Below are 23,253 nucleotides of genomic sequence, written 5' to 3' on the forward strand. Positions count from 1 at the left end.
TTTTGCCCAGTTATGTGCTTTTTTTTTTTTGCTTTACATACAAACCTGAATCAGGTCTTTAGTCCCATAATTATTTTTATTTTGTATAGCCAAGTATCTGTATAAGGTTTACAGTTCACGTTACTACTACAAATTAGAAATGTTTATGAAGCGCTGACATATTGCATAGCACTACAGGGGACTGATAGCCACACAACAAATCTATTAGAAGGTGAAATAACAGAATGAAACAGAAGCGCTTACAGTAGTGCTTCTCAAATCCAATTCTAGGAACACACTAAGGGGTAAATTTACTAAAGCTTCTAAAAGTGAAAAGAGGGGATGTTGGGGTCCCATCGGAATGAAGGGTCTTATTAATCTTATTAATGATTCAAATATAAAAACACAGATAGAGCACGTTATACACATTGCGCCAGGTAGAGCACGTTATACACTCTGCGCCAGGTAGAGCACGTTATACACTTTACGCCAGGTAGAGCACGTTATACACATTGCGCTAGGTAGAGCACGTTATACACAATGCACCAGGTAGAACACGTTATACACTTTACGCCAGGTAGAGCACGTTATACACATTGCACCAGGTAGAGCACGTTATACACTTTACGCCAGGTAGAGCACGTTATACACATTGCACCAGGTAGAGCACGTTATACACATTGCGCTAGGTAGAGCACGTTATACACATTGCACCAGGTAGAGCACGTTATACATTTTACGCCAGGTAGAGCACGTTATACACATTGCGCTAGGTAGAGCACGTTATACACAATGCACCAGGTAGAGCACGTTATACACTTTACGCCAGGTAGAGCACGTTATACACATTGCGCTAGGTAGAGCACGTTATACACATTGCACCAGGTAAAGCACGTTATACACATTGCACCAGGTAAAGCACGTTATACACATTGCACCAGGTAGAGCACATTATACACTTTGCGCCAGGCAGAGCATGTTATACACTTTGCGCCAGGCAGAGCACGTTATACACTTTGCACCAGGACAATAATGGAAAATGTGTAGCAGAAAACGCCCCAATTAACATTTAATGATGTGAACGTAAATCCTATAGTCCAGTGCTTCTCCAGCCAGGATGCGTTTACTTTACCTGTTGTCTGAATCCCGACAGCTGTCTCAATGCCGGCGCCGGAATTCTAAAAAGGTCGGAACACCGACATCTGAATCCCGACCTATGTAAGTATACCTACATCGTTACGTGTGGGGCTGCGGGGGTTACTTTAAACGACCCCACAGGGAGGTTAGGTTTAGACTGTGGGAAGGGAGGGTTAGGGGGTAGGGTAGAGGAGAGAACAGCCCCAACTCACCCTGTCAGCTTTCCAATCTTTGGGATCCTGGCAGTTCTTTCATATCTCCTTGCTCTTGCACAGATACTGTATATGCATTACTGACTGAAATATTTAAACAGATCCATAGGAGGTTGTAATTATTTCACTTGTGTTTCTGTGAGACCTGGAAAACATGCAATGTTAGGGGTCGATCCTATTACCCACGAATTGCCGCAGTGTTTAAACGCTGGCAACGGCACTCGATCTCACCCACTTGGCGGGCTGAATTTGCACCAAAGTGCTCGGAGCCCTGTGGGGAAGCAAGCACTTTTGTGTGACTTTGGGCTGCCTTAAAGTGCACCCACTGTCGTGATGATTTGCACCTGCAGCTAATAGGATCAATCCCTTAGTGAGGACTGAGGACCGGATTTGAGAAGCACTGGAATAAATAGCTCTTACACCACGAAGAGTAACTAGTGTAAAGCATTACTATTATGCTTACCCTAGGTTACAAGTGCACTTAGCAGCATACCACTCTAGATCAGTACATATGATTGCGTGTACCATGCTGCTGTTCTCTCCTTACTCACCTGACTGCATGCTGGGGAACTGCTGCTGATTCCATCCTCCATACCAGGGGCTCTGATGACATGCTGGCTGCCAGTGTCCATGAAATCCAGAGTCCGGAGCATAGAGTGCTGCTGGCCGGCTGGTGGGGGTGCCGGAGCCTGAGGTGAGGGAGCGCTGAACACCAGGGGCCGCAGCACGGGGAGCGGGTAGTGGGTCCTCTGCTCGATGCCGCCTGCCTGCTCCTTACCAGTTAAGCTCTGTGGGGAGGTTGGGGGGATTAGGGGGTTAGGCACTAGGGGGTGGTTAACCATAGCCACCCCCCCCGAGGGTTAGCCATAGCCGCCACCCCGAGGGTTAGCCGTAGCCGCCATCCCCTGAGGGTTAGCCGTAGCCGCCACCCCCTGAGGGTTAGCCGTAGCCGCCACCCCCTGAGGTTAAGCCGTAGCCGCCACCCCATGAGGGTTAGCCGTAGCTGCCACCCCCCAAGGGTTAGCCATAGCCGCCACCCCCTGAGGGTTAGCCGTAGCCGCCACCCCCTGAGGGTTAGCCGTAGCCGCCACCCCCTGAGGGTTAGCCGTAGCCGCCACCCCATGAGGGTTAGCCGTAGCCGCCACCCCCGAGGGTTAGCCACAGTCTCCACCCCCGAAGGGTTAGCCACAGTCTCCACCCCAGAAGAGTTAGGTTAGGGTAGGGGATGGGCGAGTGGTAGAATACTCAGGATCGTCAGTGTCGGGATAATCAGTGTCAGGATGCCGCTGTTGGTCATGTGACCGCCAGCATACCAACTACCGGGATAACATACCCAACCTGTTTTATTATCCATTAATATTAATATGTGTGTGTAGTGCCACAGCCATAAAAGGCGCGTGACTTAATGGACAGGTGTGACACCTGATTGGAGCCCTGCTGATATCACTATCTGACTCTGAGGAGTGCAGGCTGCCCCTGGAGACTCTATCAACACAGTGACCGAAGCCAATCGTTGCAGGAAAATGTCACAATGCAGTACACTGCGGAAGAACCTTAGGAATTAGGGTGTCTCCTGGAAACAACGCTGTTAGAGGGCAGGCAAACCTGAGAAACTCTCAGTTTTCAGGGTTTGCTGAATAGTAGACAGACCCTAATAATGAATGGACCCGTGACTGAAACATGTAACTACAGTTTCCACATCTGTAATGGGCCCATAATTGACAATGAATAGGCCAGATATGTTATAGTGTTTCAGTATCAATTGCCACAGGGTCAGCGAGTTCTGCTGGCAATATGGAGATGCTGCCAGCAGCGGGGAGGTGAGAAATGAACAGACATTCTAGTAAATTCATTTAAGTACAATAATAAAAAATTGTTATATATTTTTAGAAGAAGTATAAATAAGCCGGTAATGGGGGCCTATTAAAGTGATCTATTCTGGTTTTAGTCAGTATATCTATATTTAATTCTAGCTGTTTAGTCCAGTAATGCTAATGTTTATTTACCTTTATGACGGCCAATCTACTTTGCTGCCAGAATCTCCCTATTGCCAGGCCTGTGTTTGATATATGAGCTGGCTAAAGAGGACAGGGAGGAGAAATATTCAGCAAGCAGTTTCTTACAGTTAGGAAGTTGACAAGAAAAGTCCTTATTTGATGCATTAAAGAAACTAGTTTTGGTTCCTTTTACAAGTGCTTCTGCTGAACACTCCTGACACATTGTCTGTGAGCTGCTTGAATAGCTACACGGTCAAGTCACATTATTATGGCCACCTCCTACATCTGACGTCGGCAGCGCATAACCCCTGAAGTACATCAAGTGTCGTGCGCTGGCTTGGTAGGTATACAAGGTGTGCGATAGGCCGTCTGCACACATATCACTTGTTGCTGTCATGGGTAAAAGGGTCGATTTATCCGAGCTGCAAAAAGGTATAATTATCGGCTTTCGGGCCAAGGGTGGCAGTATTTCTGAAACAGCGCAGTTTGTGAACTGTTCGTGTGCTGCCGTGGTGAAGGTGTATCGTGACTACACAAATGGCATCATTGCGAATAACCGACGTGGAAACTCCGGAGCACCACGTTTAATTGATATGAGAGCTGAATGTCGGCTACAAAGGTGTGTGATGGCTGACTGACATGATACCGTGGAGCAGCTCTCCGTCTAAAACCTGGGGGCTACAAGACGTGCATCTAAAACGACAGTTCAGCGAACCCTGCTGCGTATGGGCCTCTGATGGGGTTACTCTGGCTATTAGCTGGTGGTCATAAAAATGTGACTCAGCCGTGTATTAGAATAGGGATTATTGATCCCTCTAAAAAACATGTTGTCAGTATCTAGTGAAATTATTTGGAATTAGAGTATCAATTTTGGTTAATAAAATTCTCTAAGTGGTGCTCACTGGTACCTTGTATATAGGCCCTCATTCCGAGTCGTTCGCTCGGTATATTTCATCGCATCGCAGTGAAATTCCGCTTAGTACGCATGCGCAATATTCGCACTGCGACTGCGCCAAGTAATTTAACAATGAAGATAGTATTTTTACTCACGGCTTTTTCTTCGCTCCGGCGATCGTAATGTGATTGACAGGAAATGGGTGTTACTGGGCGGAAACACGGCGTTTCAGGGGCGTGTGGTTAAAAACGCTACCGTTTCCGGAAAAAACGCAGGAGTGGCCGGAGAAACGGAGGAGTGTCTGGGCGAACGCTGGGTGTGTTTATGACGTCAAACCAGGAACGACAAGCACTGAACTGATCGCAGATGCCGAGTAAGTCTGAAGCTACTCTGAAACTGCTAAGTAGTTTGTAATCGCAATATTGCGAATACATCGGTCGCAATTTTAAGAAGCTAAGATTCACACCCAGTAGGCGGCGGCTTAGCGTGTGTAACTCTGCTAAAATCGCCTTGCGAGCGATCAACTCGGAATGAGGGCCATAGAACATTTCAAGATCTAATAATGATTTCTTTTATTGAAGCTGCCTACTACCTAACTTGGTGAACATTTCTGTTCAGTATTTTTACATGGCAAGCAGAAGTAGGTGCGATTAGCTATACCAATCAGAAGTCACAACGTCTATGATTGTGGATTCTGATTGGTACTCTCTCACTAACCCCCACCCCCCCTCCAAGTTGGCACTGTGAGCTTAACTACAGTATCTAATCTTAAAGAATAACACTGGATATGAGGTATCATGAATATATGAAATGAACACATTGCCAAATGTTTCTACAATTAAATGCATAGTGACAGGAACATTTTTTTTTAAAGAAACAATAAGGGCATCTGTCCTGGGCCCACCTATAGCCTTCATAGTAGGGTAGACAAGAGATACATGGGTGGGTAGATTTACTATTAGTCAGATTTGTGAAGCCAACAGTGATTGGCTGCTTTGACCAATGGATTTCAAAGTGCAACAGTAATTAATGCTAATCCTTGCTTATTAGCATTAATTAATATTGCCCTTTGAAATCCATCAGTCCAAGCTGACAATTATCAGCGGATCTGTAAACCTTCCCTCCAGTTATTTAGAAGGGTCTTATTATGATATCTCTTCCCAAAGCAGAAGGAGGTTTGGCTTACCCGGACTTATATTTATATCAATCTGCATGTATACTGGCTCAGATCGGAGCTTGGTTTAATAAGGATAACCCCAAGCCATGGGTCTGTTTGGAAAGAGACATGGTGTACCTGATACCATTATCTGACCTTCTGTGGTTGCTGACAAATGAAGTCAAACTACAGTTGCAAGATAAAGTATGTGAACCCTTTGGAATTTCCTGGATGTATGCATAAATTGGTCATAAAATGTGTTCTGATCTTCATCTAAGTCACAACAATAGACAAACACAGTATGCTGAAACTAATACCACACAAACAATTATATGTTCTCATGTTTTTATTGAACACACCATGTAAACATTCACAGTGCAGGGTGGACAAAGTATGTGAACCCCTAGGCTAAAGACTTCTCCAAGAGCCAATTTGAGTCCGGAGTCAGCCAACCTGGAGTCCAATCAATGAGATGAGATTGGAGGTGTTGGTTAAAGCTGCCCTGCCCTATAAAAAACACACACCGGTTTTGAGTTTGCAATTCTGAAGAAGCATTGCTTGATGTGAATCATGCCTCGCAGAAAAGATCTCTCAGAAGACATACGATTAAGAATTGTTGATTTGCATAAAGCTGGAAAGGGTTACAAAAGTATCTCTAAAAGCCTTGATGTTCATCAGTCCACGGTAAGACAAATTGTCTATGAATGGAGAAAGTTCAGCACTGTTGCTACTCTCCCTAGGAGTGGGCGTCCTGTAAAGATGACTGCAAGAGCACAGCGCAGAATGCTCAATGAGGTGAAGAAGAATCCTAGAGCGTCAGCTAAAGACTTACAGAAATCTCTGGCACATGCTAACATCTCTGTTGACGAATCTACCATACGTAAAACACTGAACAAGAATGGAGTTCATGGGAGGATACTGCGAAGGAAGCCACTGCTGTCCAAAAAAACCCATTGCTGCACGTTTGAAGTTTGCAAAAGAGCACCTGAATGTTCCACAGCACTACTGGCAAAATATTCTGTGGACAGATGAAACCATAGTTGAGTTGTTTGGAAGGAGCACAGAGAAAAAAAGGCACAGCACACCAACATCAAAACCTCATCCCAACTGTGAAGTATGGTGGAGGGGGCATCATGGTTTGGGGCTGCTTTGCTGCCTCAGGGCCTGGACAGATTGCTATCATCAACGGAAATTAATTCCCAAGTTTATCAAGACATTTTGCAGGAAAACTTAAGGCCATCTGTCCACCAATTGAAGCTCAACAGAAGATGGGTGATGCAACAGGACAACGACCCAAAGCATAGAAGTAGATCAACAACAGAATGGCTTCAACAGAAGAAAATACGCCTTCTGGAGTGGCCCAGTCAGAGTCCTGACCTCTACCCGATAGAGATGCTGTGGCATGACCTCAAAAGAGCGATTCACACCAGACAACCCAAGAATAATGCTGAACTGAAACAGTTATGTAAAGAGGAATGGTCCAAAATTCCCCCTGACCGTTGTGCAGGTCTGATAGGCAACTATAGGAAACGTTTGGTTGAGGACATTGCTGCCAAAGGAGGGTCAACCAGTTATTAAATCACACCCTGCACTGTGAATGTTTACATGGTGTGTTCAATAAAAACTCGAGAACATATAATTGTTTGTGTGGTATTAGTTTCAGCAGACTGTGTTTGTTTATTGTTGTGACTTAGATGAAGATCAGAACACATTTTATGACCAATTTATGCACAAATCCAGGAAATTCCAAAGGGTTCACATACTTCTTCTTGCAACTGTAGCTACTAATAAATCTTGCATAGTACAAGCTACCCGGAAAACATGGTTGGAGATGGTATGCAGATTAGATAATTTCATCCTCCCCTCTGCAAAATTAATGGGTTTAGCGAGTCTTATACCAGATTTGAAGCTTGATGAATGTATTTAAGGGGTATTCTGACTTTTAACGAGATTAATGGGACAGGAAATCTTTTTCCATTTAACAAGATACATTACCAATTCGGTATTTTGCATAAAGGTATTTTAAAATTCCTTCAAATTAGACACTGGTGGACGCAAAACACCCCCCGCCCCTCCTCATATGGTTCTTCCTATACCCAAATATATTCGAGATTTGTTATAAAAAAAATAAGATTTTACTTACCGATAAATCTATTTCTCGTAGTCCGTAGTGGATGCTGGGGACTCCGTCAGGACCATGGGGATTAGCGGCTCCGCAGGAGACAGGGCACAAAACTAAAGCTTTAGGATCAGGTGGTGTGTACTGGCTCCTCCCCCTATGACCCTCCTCCAAGCCTCAGTTAGGATACTGTGCCCGGACGAGCGTACACAATAAGGAAGGATATTGAATCCCGGGTAAGACTCATACCAGCCACACCAATCACACCGTATAACTTGTGATCTAAACCCAGTTAACAGTATGACAAACGTAGGAGCCTCTGAACAGACGGCTCACAACAATAACAACCCGATTTTTTTGTAACAATAACTATGTACAAGTATTGCAGACAATCCGCACTTGGGATGGGCGCCCAGCATCCACTACGGACTACGAGAAATAGATTTATCGGTAAGTAAAATCTTATTTTCTCTGACGTCCTAAGTGGATGCTGGGGACTCCGTCAGGACCATGGGGATTATACCAAAGCTCCCAAACGGGCGGGAGAGTGCGGATGACACTGCAGCACTGAGTGAGAGAACTCCAGGTCCTCCTCAGCCAGGGTGTGCCCCTGACCAAGTAGCAGCTCGGCAAAGTTGTAAAGCCGAGACCCCTCGGGCAGTCGCCCAAGATGAGCCCACCTTCCTTGTGGAATGGGCATTTATATATTTTGGCTGTGGCAGTCCTGCCACAGAATGTGCAAGCTGAATTGTACTACACATTCAACTAGCAATCGTCTGCTTAGAAGCAAGAGCACCCAGTTTTTTGGGTGCATACAGGATATCAGCAAGTCAGTTTTCCTGACTCCAGCCGTCCTGGAAATCTATATTTTCAGGGCCCTGACAACATCTAGCAACTTGGAGTCCTCCAAGTCTCTAGTAGCCGCAGGTACCACAATAAGCTGGTTCAGATGAAACGCTGACACCACCTTAGGGAGAAACTGGGGACGAGTCCGCAGCTCTGCCCTGTCCGAATGGACAATCAGATATGGGCTTTTGTGAGACAAAGCTGCCAATTCTGACACTCGCCTGGCCGAGGCCAGGGCCAACATCATGGTCACTTTCCATGTGAGATATTTCAAATCCACAGATTTGAGCGGTTTAAACCAACGTGATTTGAGGAATCCCAGGACTACGTTGAGATCCCACAGTGCCACTGGAGGCACAAAAGGGGGTTGTATATGCAGTACTCCCTTGTCAAATTTCTGGACTTCAGGAACTGAAGCCAATTCTTTCTGGAAGAAAATCGACAGGGCCGAAATTTGAACCTTAATGGACCCCAATTTGAGGCCCATAGACACTCCTGTTTGCAGGAAATGCAGGAATCGACCGAGTTGAAATTTCTTCGTGGGGCCTTCCTGGCCTCACACCACGCAACATATTTTCGCCACATGTGGTGATAATGTTGTGCGGTCACCTCCTTCCTGGCTTTGACCAGGGTAGGAATGACCTCTTCCGGAATGCCTTTTTTCCCTTAGGATCCGGCGTTCAACCGCCATGCCGTCAAACGCACCCGCGGTAAGTCTTGGAACAGACATGGTACTTGCTGAAGCAAGTCCCTTCTTATCGGCAGAGGCCCTGAGTCCTCTGTGAGCATCTCATGAAGTTCCGGGTACCAAGTCCTTCTTGGCCCATCCGGAGCCACGAGTATAGTTCTTACTCCTCTACGTCTTATAATTCTCAGTACCTTTGGTATGAGAAGCAGAGGAGGGAACACATACACCGACTGGTACACCAATGGTGTTACCAGAACGTCCACAGCTATTTCCTGAGGGTCTCTTGACCTGGCGCAATACCTGTCCAGTTTTTTGTTCAGGCGGGACGCCATCATGTCCACCTTTGGTCTTTCCCAACGGTGCACAATCATGTGGAAACAACTTCTCGATGAAGTCCCCACTCTCCCGGGTGGAGGTCGTGCTGAGGAAGTCTGCTTCCCAGTTGTCCACTCCCGGAATGAAAACTGCTGACAGTGCTATCACATGATTTTCCGCCCAGCGAAGAATCCTTGCAGTTTCTGCCATTGTCCTCCTGCTTCTTGTGCCGCCCTGTCTGTTTACGTGGGCGACTGCCGTGATGTTGTCCCACTGGATCAATACCGGCTGACCTTGAAGCAGAGGTCTTGCTAAGCTTAGAGCATTGTAAATTGCTCTTAGCTCCAGTATATTTATGCGGAGAGAAAGTCCCCAGACTTGATCACACTCCCTGGAAATTTTTTCCTTGTGTGACTGCTCCCCAGCCTTTCAAGCTGGAATCCGTGGTCACCAGGACCCAGTCCTGAATGCATAACTGTGGCACTTTAGTAGATGAGCACTCTGCAGCCACCACCACAGAAGAGACACCCTTGTCCTTGGAGACATGGTTATCCGCTGATGCATCTGAAGATGCGATCCGGACCATTTGTCCAGCAGATCCCACTGAAAAGTTCTTGCGTGGAATCTGCCGAATGGAATCGCTTCGTAAGAAGCCACCATTTTTCCCAGGACCCTTGTGCAATGATGCACTGACACTTTTCCTGGTTTTTGGAGGTTCCTGACTAGCTCGGATAACTCCCTGGCTTTCTCCTCCGGGAGAAACACCTTTTTCTGGACTGTGTCCAGAATCATCCCTAGGGACAGCAGACGTGTCATCGGAGACAGCTGCGATTTTGGAATATTTAGAATCCACCCGTGCTGTCGTAGAACTACTTGAGATAGTGCTACTCAGACCTCCAACTGTTCTCTGGACCTTGCCCTTATCAGGAGATCGTCCAAGTAAGGGATAATTAAGACGCCTTTTCTTTGAAGAAGAATCATCATTTCGGCCATTACCTTGGTAAAGACCCGGGGTGCCGTGGACAATCCAAACGGCAGCGTCTGAAACTGATAGTGACAGTTTTGTACCACGAACCTGAGGTACCCTTTGTGAGAAGGGCAAATTTGGACATGGAGGTAAGCATCCTTGATGTCCAGGGACACCATATAGTCCCCTACTTCCTGGTTCGCTATCACTGCTCTGAGTGACTCCATTTAGAATAGGTCTCACCGAGCCGTCTGGCTTCAGTACCACAATATAGTGTGGAATAATACCCCTTTACTTGTTGTAGGAGGGGTACTTTGATTATCACCTGCTGGGAATACAGCTTGTGAATTGTTTCCAATACTGCCTCCCTGTCGGAGGTAGACGTTGGTAAAGCAAACTTCAGGAACCTGCGAGGGGGAGACGTCTCGAATTTCCAATCTGTACCCCTGGGATACTACTTGTAGGATCCAGGGGTCCACTTGCGAGTGAGCCCACTGCGTGCTGAAAACTCTTGAGACGACCCCCCACCGCACCTGTTTGTACGGCCCCAGCGTCATGCTGAGGACTTGGCAGAAGCGGTGGAAGGCTTCTGTTCCTGGGAATGGGCTGCCTGCTGCAGTCTTCTTCCCTTACCTCTATCCCTGGGCAGATATTATGGGGACGAAAGGACTGAGGCTGAAAAGACTATGGCCCTCATTCCGAGTCGTTCGCTCGGTATTTTTCATCGCATCGCAATGAAAATCCGCTTAGTACGCATGCGCAATGTTCGCACTGCGACTGCGCCAAGTAACTTTGCTATGTAGAAAGTAATTTTACTCACGGCTTTTTCATCGCTCCGGCGAACGTAATGTGATTGACAGGAAATGGGTGTTACTGGGCGGAAACACGGCGTTTCAGGGGCGTGTGGCTGAAAACGCTACCGTTTCCGGAAAAAACGCAGGAGTGGCCGGAGAAACGGTGGGAGTGCCTGGCCGAACGCTGGGTGTGTTTGTGATGTCAACCAGGAACGACAAGCACTGAACTGATCGCACAGGCAGAGTAAGTCTGGAGCTACTCTGAAACTGCTAAGTAGTTAGTAATCGCAATATTGCGAATACATCGGTCGCAATTTTAAGAAGCTAAGATTCACTCCCAGTAGGCGGCGGCTTAGCGTGTGTAACTCTGCTAAATTCGCCTTGCGACCGATCAACTCGGAATGAGGGCCTATGTCTTTTTCTGCAGAGATGTGACTTGGGGTAAAAAAGGTGGATTTTCTAGCTGTTGCCGTGGCCACCAGGTCCGATGGACCGACCCCAAATAACTCCTCCCCTTTATACGGCAATACTTCCATGTGCCGTTTGGAATCTGCATCACCTGACCACTGTCGTGTCCATAAACATCGTCTGGCAGATATGGACATCGCACTTACTCTTGATGCCAGAGTTTCGCATATATAGAAATGCAACTTTTAAATGCTCTATAGTCAATAAAATACTGTCCCTGTCAAGGGTATCAATATTTCCAGTCAGGGAATCCGACCAAGCCACCCCAGCGCTGCCCATCCAGGCTGAGGCGATCGCTGGTCGCAGTATAACACCAGTATGTGTGTATATACTTTTTAGGATATTTTCCAACCTCCTATCAGTTGGCTCCTTGAGGGCGTCCGTATCTGGAGACGGTAACGCCACTTGTTTTTATAAGCGTGTGAGCGCCTTATCCACCCTAAGGTGTGTTTCCCAACGCGCCATAACTTCTGGCGGGAAAGGGTATACCGCCAATAATTTTCTATCGGGGGAAACCCACGCATCATCACACACTTCATTTAATTTATCTGATTCAGGAAAAACCACATGTAGTTTTTTTCACACTCCACATAATACCCTTTTTTGTGGTACTTGTAGTATCAGAAATATGTAACATCTCCTTCATTGCCCTTAACAAGTAACGTGTGGCCCTAAAGGAAAATACGTTTGTTTCTTCACCGTCGACACTGGAGTCAGTGTCCGTGTCTGTGTCTGTGTCGACCGACTGAGGTAAAAGGACGTTTTAACGCCCCTGACGGTGTTTTAGACGCCTGGACAGGTACTAATTGGTTTGCCGGCCGTCTCATGTCGTCAACCGACCTTGCAGCGTGTTGACATTATCACGTAATTCCTTAAATAAGCCATCCATTCCGGTGTCGACTCCCTAGAGAGTGACATCACCATTACCGGCAATTGCTCCGCCTCCTCACCAACATCGTCCTCATACATGTCGACACACAAGTACCGACACACAGCACACACACAGGGAATGCTCTGATAGAGGACAGGACCCCACTAGCCCTTTGGGGAGACAGAGGGAGAGTTTGCCAGCACACACCAAAAACGCTATATTATACAGGGACAACCTTTATATAAGTGTTTTTCCCTTATAGCATTTTAATATATATATACATATCGCCAAATAAGTGCCCCCCCTCTCTGTTTTAACCCTGTTTCTGTAGTGCAGTGCAGGGGAGAGCCTGGGAGCCTTCCCACCAGCCTTTCTGTGAGGGAAAATGGCGCTGTGTGCTGAGGAGAATAGGCCCCGCCCCCTTTTTGGCGGGCTTCTTCTCCCGTTTTTCTGAGACCTGGCAGGGGTTAAATACATCCATATAGCCTCCAGGGGCTATATGTGATGTATTTTTAGCCAGAATAAGGTATTATACATTGCTGCCCAGGGCGCCCCCAGCAACGCCCTGCACCCTCCGTGACCGTTGGTGTGAAGTGTGTGACAACAATGGCGCACAGCTGCAGTGCTGTGCGCTACCTTCATGAAGACTGAAAAGCCTTCTGCCGCCGGTTTCTGGACCTTCAATCTTCAGCATCTGCAAGGGGGGTCGGCGGCGCGGCTCCGGGACGAACCCCAGGGTGAGACCTGTGTTCCGACTCCCTCTGGAGCTAATGGTGTCCAGTAGCCTAAGAAGCCAATCCATCCTGCACGCAGGTGAGTTGAACTTCTCTCCCCTAAGTCCCTCGATGCAGTGAGCCTGTTGCCAGCAGGACTCACTGAAAATAAGAAACCTAAAAACTTTTTCTAAGCAGCTCCTTAAGAGAGCCACCTAGATTGCACCCTGCTCGGACGGGCACAAAAACCTAACTGAGGCTTGGAGGAGGGTCATAGGGGGAGGAGCCAGTACACACCACCTGATCCTAAAGCTTTAGTTTTGTGCCCTGTCTCCTGCGGAGCCGCTAATCCCCATGGTCCTGACGGAGTCCCCAGCATCCACTTAGGACGTCAGAGAAATAAGAAAGCAGAGGAGGAATACCTATATGGTATAACTTAATGACTACTTCTCAGACCCAACAGACATACACATTTCAGATTAAATGGGAAGCGGACCTTGGATGTTCCTTTTCAGAAAAGAAATGGACCACAGTATTCCAATCATGCTTACGGTTAAAGAAGCATTTTATAAACTCCTTCATAGGCTTTATTTTACTCCAATTCGATTACATTCAATGAAAGCAACCATTTCTCATAAATGTTGGCGCAATTGTGGGAACTTTACTGCACATTTTTTGTGCATACCCATGTTTTCTCTGGTCTGCAGGGTATTGGGATTTCATAGAACTCCCCATCCAAAATTGGTCTTACTACACATATATTGTGGGAACATTTCAGCTACCGACAGGTATATTATGAATCATATACCCATCTCCACTAAAATACTATTAGCACGAAATTGTAGCACACCTGTAATCCCGACATTGGAGGCTATAGAGCAGTGGTTCTCAAACTCGGTCCTCAGAACCCCACACGGTTCACGTTTTCCATGTCACCTGGCAGCTGCACTGTGTATCACCAAATGTCACATTTTAAAAATCTACAGGTGACCTGCAAAACATGAACCGTGTGGGGTCCTGAGGACCGACTTTGAGAACCTGTGCTATAGAGAATGCGGTTCACTCTCATTATGAGTTAGAAACGGCTGAAGCAGTGTATTACTCCTCAGCCTCCTGCCCTTTACTTTGATGGTTCCAATGGAGCAACTACAGAAATCAAAGGAAGAAACCGCCTCACGGTCCTCAGTTCTGAACGATGATTTACTATAATCTGGGTACCTGTATGATGTATTTTTTATGTTTTTGTCTGTATATGTTTTCTGCAGCTAGCTGGAAATTGTTAACAAACTATAGCTGATGGTAATTGGACAATTATAGCAATTCAACATAAGACACAATGGGGGTCATTCCGAGTTGATCGCTAGCTGCCGTTGTTCGCAGCGCAGCGATTAAGTAAAAAAGCGGCACTTCTGCGCATGCGTATGGGGCGCAGTGCGCGCGTGCGACGTACTTTCACAAAAGCCGATGCAGTTTCACACAATGTCTAGCGACGCTTTTCAGTCGCACTGCTAACCGCTGAGTGATTGACAGGAATGGGGCGTTTCTGGGTGGTAACTGACCGTTTTCAGGGAGTGTGCTGAAAAACGCAGGCGTGTCAGATACAAACGCAGGCGTGCCAGAGAAAACGGGGGAGTAGCTGGGAGAACGCAGGCCGTGTTTGTGACGTCAAAACAGGAACTAAATAGTCTGAAGTGATCGCAAGCTAGGAGTAGGTCTAGAGCTACTCAGAAACTGCACAAAAATATTTTGGAGTAGTTCTGCGATCCTTTCGTTCGCACTTCTGCTAAGCTAAGATAAACTCCCAGAGGGCGGCGGCTTAGCGTTTGCACGGCTGCTAAAAGCAGCTAGCGAGCGAACAACTCGGAATGAGGGCCCATGTTAATCTTAATATTCATTTAAACAATGTGATCCTGTGTACCACATCTTCCCTTGTTCCCCATCCCTTCTTTTCTTCTTTCTGTATCCCTCCCCCTTAGTGAGTTATATGCTCATGAACATCTTTCATAAAAATTCATGTTTAAAAAATAAAAAAGGGTCTTATTAAAAATTATTTTTCACCTATTGTAATATTGAAATAATAACCTTTACAAAGTAAACCATTAGTTCAAGTGCTTTCTCTGAACATACCTCAATCATTGTTGACCTAATCTCCATGTTGACATTCTGACTGCTGACAATCATTTCCTTTATAATAAATGTATCTGTTATTATTAATACTAGTAATAATAATAATATGAACAATAATAATAAGTTACACACTGTCAAGTTCTATATTATTAATTATTATTATTATTATTATTATTATTATTATAATATTGCACATAATCAAAATAGAAAAAAATATTTTTATATGATTTCATTTATATTTGAAATACAAATCTTTATTGTATCTGTCCAGAACCTACTGCCTGTTAATTCTGAAACCCCCCCTGGCAGGGCAGACGCTGATGGGAATAAGAGACAATGAATAAACACTAATACCACTTTCAGATTGAAATGCTGGATCGCACCAGGGATTTTGTAGACGGCTCTAACCCCATACATCCCAACATTTTGTAGACGGCTCTAACCCCATACATCCCAATATTTTGTAGACGGCTCTAATCCCATACCTCCCAACATCTAACTAAAGTTAGAAAGTTTTATAATGAAAAATAAATAAATAAACAACAAACATATAGTCCTTTTCAAGTGCAAGATCTTCAAGATTTGTTCCTGGAAATGCCTCTGTTTTCCAATACTGACAAACTGCCCATTAAAAGTCCTTTTACTTCTACACTGAATGCAATTCTCTCTGGGGGTGATTTAACTGCTCTGCGTGCCCCCCACTGGGTGTCTATACGACTAGGCGCCCAACAGAGTAATTCAATTGTTTCTCCATTCAGTCGCCCATTAGTATTGACACACCTAAAAGCACCGGGTTTAGCTGCGCAAAGCGGCTAAACCTGTCTAAATAAGTGGTTAGGACACCCAAAATCGCCGTTTGGGCGCCCACACATCAGACTTTGCACACATTTCTTCTCACACCTCAGGAAGCTGCGAGAAGAAATGTGTCCCCCATGGCTATAGGTATCCGAATGGAGCAAAATTTAAATTGCTACATCAAGTGCCCATTCATATGACCAGAACAATTGAATCGCTCCTTCTATCTCTGTTGTCTGGGGGAGAGCAGTTTGGAGGCTATTAAGCTGCTGCTCTGCGCGATGCCCCCACTGTGATGAAAATGGCGGCGTGGCTCGCGATTGCGGGTATTCCTGGGAAGCTACACCTCCTTTTACCGAGACCAAGCCCTCCTTTGCGGCAGTGTCCCTATTTTCCTATGGACGATGTTGGGAGGTATGGGGTTAGAGCCGTCTACAAAATCCCTGGTGCGATCCAGCATTTCAATCTGAAAGGGGTATTAGTGTTTATTCATGGTCTCTTATTCCCATCAGCGTCTGCCCTGCCAGGGGGGGTTTCAGAATTAACAGGCAGTAGGTTCTGAACAGATACAATAAAGATTTGTATTTCAAATATAAATGAAATCATATAAAAATATTTTTTTCTGTTTTGATTATGTGTAATATTATAATAATAACAATAATAATAATAATAATAATAATAATTATTATTATTATTATTATTATTACTAATAATATAGAACTTGACAGTGTGTAACTTATTATTATTGTTCATATTATTATTACTAGTATTAATAATAACAGATACATTTATTATAAAGGAAATGATTGTCAGCAGTCAGAATGTCAACGTGGACATTAGGTCAACAACCAATGTGCCGACATTCAATAATGTGGACATGGTTAAAATGTAAACATGTTCGTAATGTCGACAAATAAAATGCAGACACCAGACTGCTGACATAGTTTTGCTTATTTTAGACTAAGCCTAAGCCTAACCCTACCCCTAAAAAGAATCAAAAGAATGTATGTTGACATTCTGATATTGACATATTACATTTTAACCATGTGACATTTGTGAATATCGACATTTGGACTGTTGACAAACAGAACCTGTCAGCATTCTGTGGTCGACCATACTGGATATCTGTGTGGTATAAGAAGTCAGCATTCAGAAGGACAACAGTTAGCATGTTAACACCATTTCTGAATGTCGACATATTGGATGTCGACCTAAAATACATGTAGACTGTTGATATTCAGGTGTCGACATTCTGAATGTCAACATTTTTACTTGATACCGTACGTACGGGTACGTACGTACATACAGAGAGCCCAAAGTATGGGAGTAATATGTGGATCTGGTGTTATTATCAGCGGCAGCTGCATCCCCTGGCTGGCTGGTTATCCTGGGGATCGGCAGCGCTGTGTGTATTAGGCGCCGTGCAGCACCGGGACTCAGCATTAGGAGTCACTCTCCTTCTAAGTCCGCCCCCAGACTGCCATTGGCTAGTCTTACAGTAGTCTGGACCGGGCTTAGAAGGAGAGTGAAGCCTAATGCTGAGTCCCGCTGACGCACGGCGCCTAATACACACAGCGCTGCCAATCCCCGGGATAACCAGCCAGCACATATCTTACATCGTACAGCACAACATATATGTTTACATGTGCTAAGTGCTCCCCCATGCACAGTGTGGTCGGCGCTACAGTCCCACTGCTGGGTATTATTACTGCTTGTAATACGATTATTAATAATAACAAATTAGTGTTTTTTCATTGTGGAATGAAAGGATGTATTTCAACTGCTTCTTGTAAAGCTCTAACTGAGAAGTCCTAAGGGATACACGCTGCTTCAAAAGCGGGACAGGTGGGAGGTATGCTGCTGCTGATACACTAATGGGACTAGAAGGAAACAGGGTGAAGATATCTTCTAGTACAGTGAATGCTAGATACGTGTGTGTGTGTGTGTGTGTGTGTGTGTGTGTGTGTAGAGCCAGCCCTGACCAATAGGATGCCCTAGGCAAGATTTTGACTGGTGCCCCCTAGCACCATCGCTGGTTCTGCCTCTGACCTTGCACCTCTTTCCCAGCACCATCACCCCATACCCATAACAGTCCTTATTTTGGTGTTTGTACCCCCTATATTTTAAATAGGAACAGTTCACACATTTAGAGCACAGACCAAAAAGGGGTGTGTTTTTGCTGGCAAGGGGCATGGCCACACAATAGTAACCCCAATTCAAATTACGCCACACAGTACTGCAACTTTATTCACATTTGATCATGCGATAGTGTCCATAATTCATATTACATCCCACAGTAGTATCACTTTACCTTATATACGTTACTCCTCACAGTAGAGCCCCTTATTCACATTACATCACACTGAATTGCTCCTTATTCACATTACACCACACCCTATTGCTCTTTATTCACATTAGATGACACAGTAGTGCCCCTTATATATGCAATGCCACATAGTAGAGCACCTTATACACATAATGCCACACATTAGTAATGCATTTATACACATAATTCCACACAGTAATGCCCCTTACACATATGAGACACATTATTAATGTCCTTATAAACATACTGCACCTTACACATTATGACAACCTTTATTAATGCCCTTTTACACATAATGTCCCTTACACATATGCCGCACATTATTAATGCTGTTATACACATAATGACAGTGCCCCCTACACATATGTTGCACATTATTAAATAATTTTTACATGACACACATAATGCTCCTTACACATATTCCGAACACTACTGCACAACCAACCCACTCACATGCACACAGCACTCATACTGCCACTAACACTGTGACCTCTGCCTCTACTTGGATACAGATGTGTCCTCATAAATCTTGCCTCAATGCTAACGTCGGGCACCTTTTTTATGAAAATGCATCTTATTTGCATTGCTATGTGACTAGGATGCACAAGCAGCTCCTGCTGATTAAAATGATATGCAGCATGCCTATATACTGTGTGAGACTGTGGCTGTATCTGCATATGAAATGCTACACACAGAATATAGACATGCTGCATATCATTTTAATCAGCAGAAGCTGCTGATGCCTCTAGGCATATCAAATGCCCTAGGCAATTGCCTAGTTTTCCTATGCCTATGGTCGGCTGTGTGTGTGTGTGTGTGTGTGTGTGTGTGTGTGTGTGTGTGTGTGTGTGTGTGTGTGTGTGTGTGTGTGACATACTTACCAACTTGGCTGCCCCCTTCTCCAGTAGGGAGCAGCTCGTTGGCACAAAGGGGGCGTGGCCACCATCCAGGTGGGCTTTCCGGGGGCGTGGCTGCACAATTGCATCATCGTGGCCCACCCCCATTCTAAAGTGCCAAGAAATTAGGCAGTATGTAATGGGTGGGAGCAGGGATACGATGACAGGATTCACAGCGAATCCCATCATCGGCCCACCCTCTTGTACTCTATTGTGCGCAGCCGAGGGGGTGAACGGGAGGTTGCAGCAGTATGCGGGAGCCTTGCCTGCCTTTCCGGGGTGCCAGGAGTGCCAACCGATTTTCGGGAGCCTCCTGGACGTTGGTTCCAGTAAGGTAGGCAAATATGGTGTGTGCGTGTGCAGATATACGAGTAGTATATCTATATATAAAAATATACATATATATATATATACACACACACTGTGTATATAGATAGATCGATAGATAGATATATATGCACACAGTACTGTGCCAAAGTTTTAGGCAGGTGTGGAGAAAATCCTGCAAACTGAGAATGCTTTCAAAAATAGAGGTATTAATAGTTTATTTTTATCAATTATCAAAATGCAAAGTGAATGTACAGAAGAGAAATCTAAATCAAATCAGTATTTGGTGTGACCGTCCTTTGCCTTCAAAACAGCATCAATTCTAAGTACTGTACACTTGCACACAGTTTTTGAAGAAAATCGGCAGTGAGGTTATGCCAATCATCTTGGAGAACTAACCACAGTGGATGTAGGCTTGCTCAAATCCTTCTGTCTCTTCATGTAGTCCTAGACAAACTTGATGATATTGAGATCAGGGCTCTGTGGGGGGACATATCATCACTTCCAGGATTCCTTATTCTTCTTTACGTTGAAGATAGTTCTTAATGACATTGGCTGGATGTTTGAGGCAGTTGTCCTGCTGCAGAATAAATTTGGAGTTAATCAGATGCCTCCCTGATGGTATTGCATGATGGATAAGTACCTGCCTGTATTACTCAGCACAAAGAAGCGGGCAACGTTGAGGACCATAGATGCAGTGGTCAGTCAAGGAAACTTACTGCATCACATGAAAGACACATCATGCTTATTTCCCTTAGAAATCGGAAAATGTCCAGCAGTGCCATCAGCTGAAACCAGTGGGACCCAGGTATATCCATCTATTGTTCAGAGAAGCCTGGCCAGAAGTGGTCTTCAAAGAAGAATTGCAGCCAAAAAGCCATATCTTCGACGTGGAAACAAGGCCAAGCCACTCAACTTTGCACAAAAACATAGGAACTGAGGTGCAGAAAAATGGCAGCAGGTGCTCTGGACTGATGAATCAAAATATTAAATATTTGGCTGTAACAGAAGGCAGGTTGTTCGCCGAAGGGTTGGTGCGCGGTACAATAATAAGTGTCTGCAGGCAACAGTGAAGCATGGTGGAGGTCCCTTTAGGTTTGGAGCTGCATTTTAGCAAATGGAGTTGGGGATTTGGTCAGGATTAATGGTTTCCTCAATGCTGAAAAATACAGGCAGGTACGTATCCATCATGCAGAACCATCCGGTAGGCATCTGACTGGCTTTAAATTTATTCTGCCTGGGATTACATTAAGAAACAGAAGGATATGAGCAAGCCTACATCCACTGATTTGTGGTTATTTCTGCAAGATGTTTGAGTTTCTTCAAAAACTGTGCAAGTGTACCTAGAATAATTGATGCTGTTTTGCAGGCAAAGGACGGTCACACCAAATACTGATTTGATTCAAGATTTCTCTTCTGTTCATTTACTTTGCATTTTGTTAATTGCTAAAAATAAAATAGCAACACTTCTAACTTTGCAGCATTTTTTCCACGCCTGCCCAAGACTTTTGCAAGGTACTATATACAGTATATATATATATATATATATATATATATATATATATATATAGTACAGTGTTTCTCCACATTAACCGTGGGGAAAGATAGCACTCTCCAGACTTGTTATAATATTATGCAAAAAAGTCATTTATTCACAAAAACAGCAGCATCAATGTCAACATCACAAGCAGGAACCAGGATCCTGCTTGTGATGTTGACATTGATGCTGCTGTTTTCCTGATCTTGCTTTAAGAGACTGGCTAATACCTTGAGAAAGGTCCAATTCAGGACCGAAACGTTGGTGAGCCTTTTTGTTATATACCCTGCTTGTGACATGAAGAAACCCATGGAACCAAGTTTTTGTGAATAAATGACTTTTTTGCATAATATTATAACAAGTCTGGAGAGTGCTATCTTTCCCCACGGTTAATGTGGAGAAACACTGTACTGTACTATGAGTTTGACCCAGTGATTGGATCAGACTTTGATTTGGCACCCCAGCCGTTACCTGCGCTGGGTGAGAGTGTGGGACTCCCCATATTTTTTATATATATATATATATATATATATATATATATGGGATGTAATCATGTTACCGGCAGTTGGGATCCCGCCGGTCAGTATACCGACGGCAGAATCCCAGCCGCTGGAAATCCCAACAGTCGTCATGCTGACTAACAGGGACTATTCCCACTCATGGGTGTCCACGACACCCATATAGTGGGAATAGAAACTGTGGCGAGCATAGCGAGCCGCCGAGCCCGCAAGCGGCTTCGCTGCATTCGCCCCCCACCAGCAATCTGGCGGGCAGAATCCCAAACGCCGGTCACCCGATCCCAACTCATTAAATATATATATATACTAATTACACAAACCTAAATAAACTCACAATATAAACAAACAAATGTAAACCTCTACCATATTTATATTGTATCTCTCTCTTTCTCAATTGTGTAGCCCATGTTCTGTACTTTTACGAGAGAGAGAGAGAGAGAGAGAGAGAGAGAGAGAGAGAGAGAGAGAGGAGGATGGAGATGTAGGACTCTGGCATATCAGCGCACTGCAGCCGGAGTATGTACTTGGCTCAGTGTTACCTGTATGACAGTCTCCAGCTTCATCTGTGCTCCCTCCTCGCTCGCCATGACGTTGCTCTGTCTCCGCCGTTATCCCGTGCCCTGCACTGCACTCCGCTGCACCACGCTCTGAGCTGCCGTTTTGGCCCAAGGAGCCTGGTTTTGCCGTTTCCATGGTAATAGCGGACGCTGAGGCCCAGGCCGTTGCCTTGGTAACAAAGCGCGGCGGCAGACCGGTGGTCTAGCGGAGATTTGCTGTTAGGGGCGTGGTTTGGTGGTAACCTGGGTGACGGCGGCTGGGAGCGTGGCTATAGAATTGGTTGAGTTAGTGCGGGAAAGTGCGGGGAGAAAGAGGGAGATGAGAGTGAAGGGAAAGTAACGTTACGTTCTTACACAACCTGCCCATACGATGCACCTGATTGCTCCTGAATAAACGCCATGTACTCTGCCATGTGATGTGAATAGATATTGATTCTACTTGGCTAGCGCACTGCTTGCATTCTTACAGTCCTCATTCAATACAAAAAGTGTTACACCGTTGTTTAATAATGTCAAACTTTTTTTTTTTTTTGCATTAAGTACAGTTCATATTGTGCATATTCCATTGCCCCCTTACCATTATAACATCCACTACACACACCTCATAAAAGCACTTTATGAATACCATGCATACCGTGGCAGGTGCATGCAGGTAGGGCTCCCTTCAGAAAGTGCAGATGAAACAGACAGCCTGCAATAAATTGTGGAAAACTGCTCTAATCAAGCTGGTAACAATCCCCAGGTGCTGCGGGAGGGGGTTACTCTAGACAAGAAATACAAAAGGGATTTTTCCCACGCACTCTGCTGGCTGTTAGTAAGAAGAACTGTATACACTATGTAATAATAGAAAATTTAGAGCTCTTCGTTACATATGTTTTGCAAAAGATATGATAAGCCTCCAGGCCACTTCACGGCTGCTCTATTGCTGGAGGTCCCTAACTAAGCATAAGTCCAGGGCCTGGACCCCACAGTTTACCTGGAGGCACCCCTGTATCCTCCAAATGGCAATCTGG

The 23,253-nt window shown here is 45.1% G+C and overlaps 1 protein-coding gene across 1 annotated transcript in view; it reads right to left on the reverse strand.

Annotated features, from left to right (window-relative positions):
• Window positions 1–23,031, reverse strand: part of CROCC2 (ciliary rootlet coiled-coil, rootletin family member 2) — a 468,757-nt gene extending 445,726 nt beyond the window's left edge. The window contains exon 1 of the mRNA XM_063915774.1: window positions 22,223–23,031. Coding sequence (XP_063771844.1) covers window positions 22,223–22,270 — 48 coding nt within the window. The 5' untranslated portion in view covers window positions 22,271–23,031. The remainder of the gene's footprint in view (window positions 1–22,222) is intronic.
• Between the last annotated feature and the right edge of the window lie 222 nt (window positions 23,032–23,253).

Source organism: Pseudophryne corroboree, chromosome 4 (genome assembly GCF_028390025.1).
Source record: "Pseudophryne corroboree isolate aPseCor3 chromosome 4, aPseCor3.hap2, whole genome shotgun sequence".
Lineage (NCBI taxonomy): Eukaryota > Metazoa > Chordata > Amphibia > Anura > Myobatrachidae > Pseudophryne > Pseudophryne corroboree.